Below are 10,356 nucleotides of genomic sequence, written 5' to 3' on the forward strand. Positions count from 1 at the left end.
CACACACACACACACACACACACACACACACACACACACACACACACACACACACACACACACACACACACACACACACACACACACACACACACACACACACACACACATACATATGAATGATTGTGCCGTGTCCACACATGGACGGGATCACATATCCATGAACGGATACACACCCACACACACACACACACACACCCATATACACACACACGCAGACAATATCGACCAAACACGTCTTCGTGAGGCAATACCTGAAATCAACAAATCAGTAGCAACTCTTCAGAAACCTCAGAACCTGTTTCCAGAAACCAAGCAGAACAGAAACGATGAGAGTTTGAGTGCTGCTGCTACAGTTAGTGAGTCCCCCTTCTACAGCTTTAAATATGAGCTCAGCACTTCTGGCAGACATCTCTCTCTCTCTCCCTGGCCTGGGCCTGCTCTGAACCTGAGCCAGTCTGCACTGCTGTTCTCATTATCTAGCACCACCACGACTCTCCTCTACCTCTCCACGGCAACATGAAATGTCATCAGAACACTCTCTCTCTCCCTCTCTCTCCCCCCTGTTTCCCTCACTCTCTCCTGTTCACTCTCTCCCCCTCTGTCTTTCTCTATCTCTCCACATCTGTCTCACTCTCTCCCCCTCTGTCTCTCAGCTCTAAAGCCATGGAAACTAGGGCAATGGAAAGCCCCTAGCTGCCTACGTTGCTTTCAAATGCTTCATTTTAGGCAACGGCTAATTCATTTCACCACACACTGTAATCATATCAAGCAATCTGAATAAGGAACAATAGAGCTGTGTGTATGAGGTTTTTATGCACCACAGAGTGTATATTACTCTAAGAGATTAGGGGTGTATACAAGTAGAGTTACAACAGATATGCAACAATGTAAACAAGCTGGAATGTATCTGTTCTATATTGACTTCTCTTCAGATAAAACATCATTGGGTGTGTTCTCTTTGAAGAGATGCGGAGTGACTAAACTATTTCACAGTCACCCTCTTCACCAATCCCCAATCACCATCTAGTTGCCTACCATCCCACTGTGGCAGTTTGACATCCACTTGATATTCAATAAGTGTGTGTCGTGTCCCAAATGGCACACTTGTTACCTATACAGTGCGCTACTTTTTGACTGGAGCTCCATTGGGCCCAGTTTAAAGAATAGAGGTACCATTTTGGACTCACCCGTTAACTTTGTGTGGATGGGAAACCTAGCAGGTTCTGGGATCAGACTGGATATACAGTACACCCCAGACACACCACGGGGAGGGGAGGGTTTGGAATACCATGAAGCGAGACCAATCACACTCCACCTCCTGCTTGGTTACTCCTGATGAAGTAGGGACTAGGGAGCACAGCACAGCAACACCATTTAGATATGAGGTTACTGTAACCATCCTACAGCCTTTTAACTTTTAAAAAGGTTTCACGATATTGTTCTACTTTGGAATTTTGTCAATTTATTACGTGTTTTTCTTCCAGTAAGACCTGATAGAATAGTGGAAAGATGCCAATATATCCCCAAACCCCTGTATACTGTACTTATGTGCTATTCAGTAAGCTGTTTGTAATGGTAGTTGTCAAAAACAAGACAGATAGCAGGGCTGACATTCTCTCAGCTTTGAAAGTCACTTCAAGCCTCTATACAGTTAACACAGTGATTAGTCACTCAGCAGGTCTGGGCTCTCTCAGATAGAGTACCCTCCACAAGACCTGGGTTCAAATACTATTAGCAATCATTTAAAAATACTTTGTCTGTGCTTCCCTGGCTAAATGTACCAATAGATTACTCCCAAAACTGCAAACCCCTCCCATCTTGCAATTCAGGCTGGCTAAAGCAAAAGTTACAATTATTTGAACGATTTAACATAGTATTTGAACTGAGGTCTGGACTGTGCTATCAGATAGTGTCCATGTTGAATACCATGGCTGTGAATCCAGGCTTCCTGTCAGTATACACTACATAGGCCACATACGATTGATTCACACATGTGCATTTTCACATTTCCGGGCAAGAGTTCACTCAGCAATGATCTTTCAGGGGGGCACAGTTCACAAGAGTTGATCTTTCAGGGGGGCACAGTTCACAAGAGTTGTTCTTTCAGGGGGGCACAGTTCACAAGAGTTGATCTTTCAAGGGGGCACAGTTCACAAGAGTTGATCTTTCAGGGGGGCACAGTTCACAAGAGTTGATCTTTCAGGGGGCACAGTTCACAAGAGTTGATCTTTCAGGGGGCACAGTTCACAAGAGTTGATCTTTCAGGGGGCACAGTTCACAAGAGTTGATCTTTCAGGGGGGCACAGTTCACAAGAGTTGATCTTTCAAGGGGGCACAGTTCACAAGAGTTGATCTTTCAGGGGGGCACAGTTCACAAGAGTTGATCTTTCAGGGGGGCACAGTTCACAAGAGTTGATCTTTCAGGGGGGCACAGTTCACAAGAGTTGATCTTTCAGGGGGGCACAGTTCACAAGAGTTGATCTTTCAGGGGGGCACAGCTGGTTAGACGTTCCTTGTATACGTCCACTGACATAGGTCATATAGATTTGTGTAATACATCTGGAAGAGTATGGAGAATAGTGAATAAGTTGAGCCAATGGGAACTGACGGTGGTGATTACTGTAATATAAGCCCCACATGTATAAAACACTGCTACAGAGAAACAGATTGAGACTACAGAAGAGCCAATGTAAGCATCGTAATGGCCTCTTATACTGGGAGATTTCATGTACATAATACTATAATGGATGCTTGGTAATGCGTGTGTGATGGTGAAACATGTACTGTTTGCTGAATAACAATGGCTGTTAAACTGCCAAGTGAAATAGCTCAATGCGTTCCGGTAGGTAGAGTTATTTTCAGTCTTGTAATTCAGTGTAACAGTATTGGGACACTGATCAGTCATATACTAAATGTTGACCAAATATATATTCACTACCAGATCAACAGATGTTACTAAGCACAGATAAACTACCATTTATATCTTGGCAAGTTCCGTGATAATAATTCTTCATATTTATCCCGAGACTCCCGGGGAATACCGGAAAAAATTAGAAGTGCCCGTTTAAAGCGTTTAAAACCAAAATATGGTCACTATGCCAGGGTTAAAATTAAGATTGTCGCTGCACCACATTGCAGGTTTGGCTAGGTCACTATGTAAAGATTTCACTGCAAGGGAAACTGATATTTAGGATGTGTTCATGAATTAAATCCGCAGTGCCAGAGTGCGCTCTGGGAGTTCATAAATTCAGAGTGTTGTTAGATTGTCCTTTTGTAAATTCAGAGCGTTTCACTCTCGGAGTGTTCATAACGCTCTGGCCTCACAACAGCAGTCAAGCACCAAAGCTAACTGGCTAACATTGGTTAGCTTGCTAGCTACTTCCAGATACAAATGAGAGAACTCCTCACTCTGATCATTTTACTCACCCTAGCAGAGCTGGTTAGGTTGTTTTGATGTTATCCAGAGCGTTGGTGACTGTAACTGTGTTACAGTCAATTTAACTACGCTTTTTAGCCAGCGTTTACAATGACACTGGCCGTATTCAACTGGTGTGGAGTGTTCGTAAATTCATCAGTTATTCTGTGCTCTGGCACACTCAGGCCAGAGTGCTCTGAAGTCGGAGTAGATAGTCAGAGTGAATTGACCAACGCACCCTGAATAATGATAGAGTAACTTTGATCGGCAGTGATTTTGTTGTGAATTTGCGAAACGGGGCGTTCATAAATTCCCAAGCTTTATTACCTTCCTCAATGAATTCAGTGCATTTCAGCAGTAGCACCAGACTATCTCGACACCACCGAGTAGGGCTATAGCGTTGTCCAATCCTACAACCTTTGTAACGGCAGCCCAAACAAAAGTCAAATGATCAAAGTCATTAAGCTAGCTCGATAAACTCCAACAGATGACAGAACATTTACTATTTTACCAAATCAAATTGATGATTATAGAGATAACAGATCAGCTCATGAACAACGGGGAGATGAAGAGAGTACATTCTTAAATATCAAGGTATCTTAACAGGGACCAACTCTGTTTAAGACATATATCCATATGTACTCATAGCGTTTGTTGATCACACATTCTCTACCGGTGTTAACTTGTGGAATAGACACCGTCTAGAATGTCCTTTTAACCAATTAGCATTCAGGATTAAACCCACCCGTTGTATAACGAATGCTAAATGTTTATAAATCAGTGAGCGAATAAACGAGATATCACTTCTCCACTTGTCCAGCCAGAGATCAATTAACCAAATATACAGACAGAGATTCAGTGAAACAAAATCACATTGATTATCAGATGAGTCACAGGCTTTAGGTTGGAAGGAGGCCAGGCTACTATGCCAGTGAAGAATGCTGATTGGTTAAAAACGCATTCCAGCCAGTGTCTATTTCACAAGTTACTACCGGCTTAACCTAGGATGTTGAAATGAGGACACCCTCTTTGAAAGGAAGGAGTAGTGTAACGACCCTGGGTTTATAAGCATGGAAATCGACTCTGTCACAAGAGCATGCTTTTGCAGCACAGTCGATAGCGCGCCGGACCTCAGGCTAGAAGGTCGAGGGTTCGAGATCTGCTCCCTGCTGTTTCATTACAGTATATTTATCAAATCAAATGTATTTATATAGCCCTTCGTACATCAGCTGATAACTCAAAGTGCTGTACAGAAACCCAGCCTAAAACCCCAAACAGCAAGCAATGCAGGTGTAGAAGCACGGTGGCTAGGAAAAACTCCCTAGAAAGGTCAAAACCTAGGAAGAATCAATCATTATTTGAATATGTTGACATCCATTGATTATTTATATAATATTCATCTCAGTTTTCCAATACAACATCACAGATGCAACGATGTTCGCTGAAAGTCGGGAAGCAAGTTCAGGGAGTGAATACATCTAATAAATAAAAGGACAAAACAAGAAACATGAACAATGACGACTGGGGAAGAAACCAAAGGGAGTGACATATATAGCGCGGGTAATCAAGGAGGTGGTGGAGTCTAGGTGAGTGTCATTATGCGCCTAACGCTGGTGACAGGTGTGTGCCCTGACGAGCAGCATGGTGACCTTGAGGCCGGAAAGAGAACACGCGTGACAACAGGCCTGGGTTCAAATACTATTTGAAATCTTTCACATACTTTTTAGTGTTTGCTCGAGCATGCCTGGAAAGGAAGATCAGACTGTTTTGCACGTTAAAGACTAGAACCATTCATAGAGGATACTAGGAAGAATCCTTCAATGAAAAAAGGGTTCTTGGTAGAACCAAAAATGGTTCTCCTCTCAGATTAGTGACCAGTATAGTAGTGACCAGTATAGTAGTGACATTTTCCGTGCTTTGGACTCCTCACCATGTCATAAACTTGCTGGGATTGTCAGCAATATTTGTAGGGGATAAGGCTCTGTGAGGAGTATGGTTCTATTTCAAACCATTTTTTTCTAAGAGTTTAGTCCTGGACTGAAAAGCACATTCAATGTAAAATTACAATTGAACATGTTTTTTAGTCTGACTGGTTATCTAAGATTCTTCCTCTAGATCAGTTCCTTGTCATCTGTTGTTTCACAGGAAGAATACAGTACATTCAGAAGTCCCATTCTATTTCCTACAGACGCAGAACATCAAAACGTGTCATGACTTCCGTCTGCTCTCCCTGTTCGGGCGGTGCTCGACGGTCGCCACCGGTCTACTAGCTGCTACCGATCCCTTTTTCTTTTCTGTTGGTTTTGTCCTAATTGTTTTCACCTGTACATTATTTGTTGTTAATTCGGGGCTATTTAAACTTCCAGGGCCTGATTTTGTGTCGGGCTTATTCCTCTCTGTCAGTGGTAGAGTTTGGTTTTGCTTATACGTATTTTTGCTGTTTGTTATTTTCCTGGTTTTGGGGGACTTATCTGTTTATTGGTCATTGTGCCTGTATGTTGGCGAGACCCAGCGGAATAAATCTGTCTACACTGGAAGCCTTGCTCTCTTTGACTCCACACCCACCACTCCTAGCTTTCATGACAACATGGCCTTTCCCTAATTACCTATTCACTAACACTCAATTTGGTTAGCAAATTCACTGTACAGATAAACAACGGTTGAAAATAGTGTACCCCATGCATCACATGAACACTGTATTTTATCTGACTGCCTGTTACTCAGAGCCATTTGCCGGTCATCTTGACTCACTGCTAGAAATGGAGCAACGCAACTCCTCCACCTTCATCTCCTTCACCCTAAACTCCTCCAACTCTAATGCCTCCTTCCTCAGTCCTGCACCCATCCCTTGGAACCGGGGTGGTCTGGCCCCTGGCGTGGTCCTGTCTCTCTGCTTCCTCATCGGCATACCCGGGAACATCGCAGTGATAGTCGTCCTCTGTCGGAACCACCATCTATCCAGTTTGAGCCGGAGACTGATGTTGAACTTGGCTGCATCAGACCTGCTATGCCTTGTCACCCTGCCTGCATGGATCCACAGCATTCTGTTTAGCTGGATAATGGGTCGGTCTATTTGCAAGTTAATGTCCATCCTGATTTACTGTAGCATCTACACCAGCTTGCTGACTATCACGCTTCTGAGCATCCAGCGTTACCTCCAGGTTCTGTATCCACAGACTTGGGCCTTGCAGGGAGTGGCAAAAGAAAGGGGACTGCTGGTTGTCCTGTGGGGGGTAGCCGGGGTCCTATCTATCCCTAATTGGGTGTTGCAAGATTTGAAGCAGGTTGAGAATGGACATTTCCAGTGTATGTTTGTTTTCGCATCAGACGCTCAGCAAGTGGCCGTGTTGCTCCTACAGACTGTTCTGGGATTTGTAGTTCCTTTCTCCATCATGGCCACAGCCTATATCCGCCTCCACCGAAGAGTGAACCAAACAGCGTTTTTCAGGAGCCCCAAGATGACCAGATTAGTGACCAGTATAGTAGTGACATTTTCCGTTCTTTGGACTCCTCACCATGTCATGAACTTGCTGGGATTGTCAGCGATCTTTGTAGGGGATAAGGCTCTGAGAGGAGTCTGGGAGGCCCATTGGCGAATTGTTGGATCTCTGACCTTCATCAACAGCTGTTTGGATCCATTCCTCTACGCCTTTGCCTGCAGAAACACCCATCCAGAGAACAGTACCAATCCAGTCTGACTCAGTCGTCCCCATTGATCTCAAAGCCACAATCTGTAAGATTTCGAGCCATCTCATTGACAATTTCCACAGTATAATAATGAATATTGTTTGAAATCAAATCTGGAAAACAGAGAGTATATTAAAGGGGAAGTTCAGGAATTTACAACAACTGAAAGTGGTCTATGGGACAGGAGGAACTATATTCCATGGTTCAGTTTCCATTCATTTTTCCCCATCCACTAGCAAACTATTAAGTGATGTCATAGGGGCATGTGTGTATGTTTATTAGTATTATTTATGTCATAATCACCTTTAAATAACATCAAACCAAATATGGAGTTAATTTGAGTTGATTTGGCCTTGACATTTTGACAATTGCACAAATGCCACTATCACTCCCATTTATTTGTATGGAGAGGTGGATAAAGTTTGTAGGGGCTGTTTAGGGAAAACCAAACCACAGATTACAGTTTCTTCTGGCCCATGGATACTTTCAAGGTGAGGAAGTGACGCAGTGGTCTAAGACAAAGCATCTCAGTGCTAGAGGTGTCACTACAGACAACCTGGTTCGAATCCAGACTGTATCACAACCGTCCGTGACTGGGAGTCCCGTAGGGCGGCGCACAATTGGCCCAGTGTTGTCCGGGTTTGGAAGGCCGTCATCGTAAATACGAATTTGTTCTTAACTGACTTGCCTCGTTCAATAAAACAATCTAACATAAAGGACTGTTGGGATTCCATATGAACACACCCACACAATCTTAGCTATAGCATGTGGTTACTCTGCATCCCATGCTCATTACAGGGACTCTTCAGTTCATTCACATGCACTGCAGCATGACAACATTCCAGGGTACAAGGCAATACAGTAGCCCTATAAAGATAATACAGTAGCCCTATAAAGATAATCCAGTAGCCCTATAAAGATAATACAGTAGCCCTATAAAGATAATACAGTAGCCCTATAAAGATAATACAGTAGCCCTGTAAAGATAATACAGTAGCCCTATAAAGATAATACAGTAGCCCTATAAAGATAATACAGTAGCCCTATAAAGATAATACAGTAGCCCTATAAAGATAATACAGTAGCTCTATAAAGATAATACAGTAGCCCTATAAAGATAATACAGTAGCCCTATAAAGATAATACAGTAGCTCTATAAAGATAATACAGTAGCCCTATAAAGATAATACAGTAGCTCTATAAAGATAATACAGTAGCCCTATAAAGATAATACAGTAGCTCTATAAAGATAATACAGTAGCTCTATAAAGATAATACAGTAGCCCTATAAAGATAATACAGTAGCTCTATAAAGATAATACAGTAGCCCTATAAAGATAATACAGTAGCTCTATAAAGATAATACAGTAGCCCTATAAAGATAATACAGTAGCTCTATAAAGATAATACAGTAGCCCTATAAAGATAATACAGTAGCCCTATAAAGATAATACAGTAGCCCTATAAAGATAATACAGTAGCCCTACAAAGATAATACAGTAGCCCTATAAAGATTATACAGTAGCCCTATAAAGATTATACAGTAGCCCTATAACGATAATACAGTAGCCCTATAAAGATAATACAGTAGCTCTATAAAGATAATACAGTAGCCCTATAAAGATAATACAGTAGCCCTACAAAGATAATACAGTAGCCCTATAAAGATAAATTGCAATAACATTTCATAACGGATCTCATACATTTACAATTGAACACCGTACAACGTAATGGACTATTTGGAGAGACGACTGTACGTTTTCACTGTCACACATTCCACTGCCCCTGTTCTCTTGTGTTCTCAGCAGTGATGTATCTCCAGGGCTTCCAGAAGGCGGTCCCACCCATTGCAAGTCAAAAACGTGATTGGCTTCTTCCACTGTCGCTCCAAAATTCTGCCTTAATACAGTTGATTGGCCGAGAGCTTCTGTCCAGCTTCTGAGAATCTAGCCACTCATCACATCCTGTACCAAAAGGTTGGCTGGTCCTCATTAAAGTCCCATAGATCACTTCACTATTCCCTTTTGGTTTATAAAGCTCTACTACACAAGCTTCCGACTTACCTAACTTTGTTGTTGAAGTATAAAAACAAGGTTGGTTTACTCTCTCACACACACACACACACACACACACACACACACACACAAGCTTTGCATGTCCATCAACTCATTCAGATACCTATCACACACACAACAGTAACCTGTGGATCATGAGAGAACCTTCATCCATCAGCATTATGTTAATAACCTATTTATTGACACTCTATGTAGTGTCCTGTAATACTTAGTTTGAAGTGAGACACCTTTGGAAATTCCTTACACATCCGTAAAGACTCTATATCTCATGACACTGTACTTCATTTAATGTCAGACACCTTTGGTTATTATAACACATACAGTTGAAGTCGGAAGTTTACATACACTTTAGCCAAATACATTTAAACTCTGTTTTTCACAATTTCAGATACTTTATCCTAGTAAAAATTCCCATGTCTTAGGTCAGCTAGGATCACCACTTTATTTTAAGAATGGGAAATGTCAGAAATAATAGTAGAGAGAATGATTCATTTCAGCTTTTCTTTCTTTCATCACCGCCCCTCCACTCTAACCACTAGGCTACCTAGGCTACCCACTAGGCTACCCACTAGGCTACCCACTAGGCTAACCACTAGGCTACCCACTAGGCTAACCACTAGGCTACCCACTAGGCTAACCACTAGGCTACCCACTAGGCTAACCACTAGGCTAACCACTAGGCTACCTAGGCTACCCACTAGGCTACCCACTAGGCTAACCACTAGGCTACCCACTAGGCTACCCACTAGGCTACCCACTAGGCTAACCACTAGGCTACCTAGGCTACCCACTAGGCTAACCACTAGGCTACCTAGGCTACCCACTAGGCTACCCACTAGGCTACCTAGGCTACCCACTAGGCTACCCACTAGGCTACCCACTAGGCTACCCACTAGGCTAACCACTAGGCTACCTAGGCTACCCACTAGGCTAACCACTAGGCTAACCACTAGGCTACCTAGGCTACCCACTAGGCTACCCACTAGGCTACCTAGGCTACCCACTAGGCTACCCACTAGGCTACCCACTAGGCTAACCACTAGGCTACCTAGGCTACCCACTAGGCTACCCACTAGGCTACCCACTAGGCTAACCACTAGGCTACCTAGGCTACCCAGTTGGCTACCCGCTAGGCTAACCACTAGGCTACCCACTAGGCTACCCACTAGGCTACCC

General features: G+C 43.0%; 1 protein-coding gene across 1 annotated transcript; it reads left to right on the top strand.

Annotated features, from left to right (window-relative positions):
• The first annotated feature begins 6,124 nt into the window (after positions 1 to 6,124).
• Positions 6,125 to 7,802, top strand: LOC135537725 (C-C chemokine receptor type 3-like). The gene has a single exon (XM_064963758.1). It carries the CDS (start codon positions 6,178 to 6,180, stop codon positions 7,114 to 7,116), a length of 939 nt encoding a protein of 312 aa, XP_064819830.1. The 5' UTR covers positions 6,125 to 6,177; the 3' UTR covers positions 7,117 to 7,802.
• The last annotated feature ends 2,554 nt before the right edge of the window (positions 7,803 to 10,356 follow it).

This window comes from Oncorhynchus masou, unplaced genomic scaffold (assembly GCF_036934945.1).
Source record: "Oncorhynchus masou masou isolate Uvic2021 unplaced genomic scaffold, UVic_Omas_1.1 unplaced_scaffold_8241, whole genome shotgun sequence".
Lineage (NCBI taxonomy): Eukaryota > Metazoa > Chordata > Actinopteri > Salmoniformes > Salmonidae > Oncorhynchus > Oncorhynchus masou.

What these genes read in the sequence shown, in the direction of transcription:
- LOC135537725 (XM_064963758.1), top strand. Translation starts at nt 6,178, where the DNA reads ATGGAGCAACGCAACTCCTCCACCTTCATCTCCTTCACCCTAAACTCC.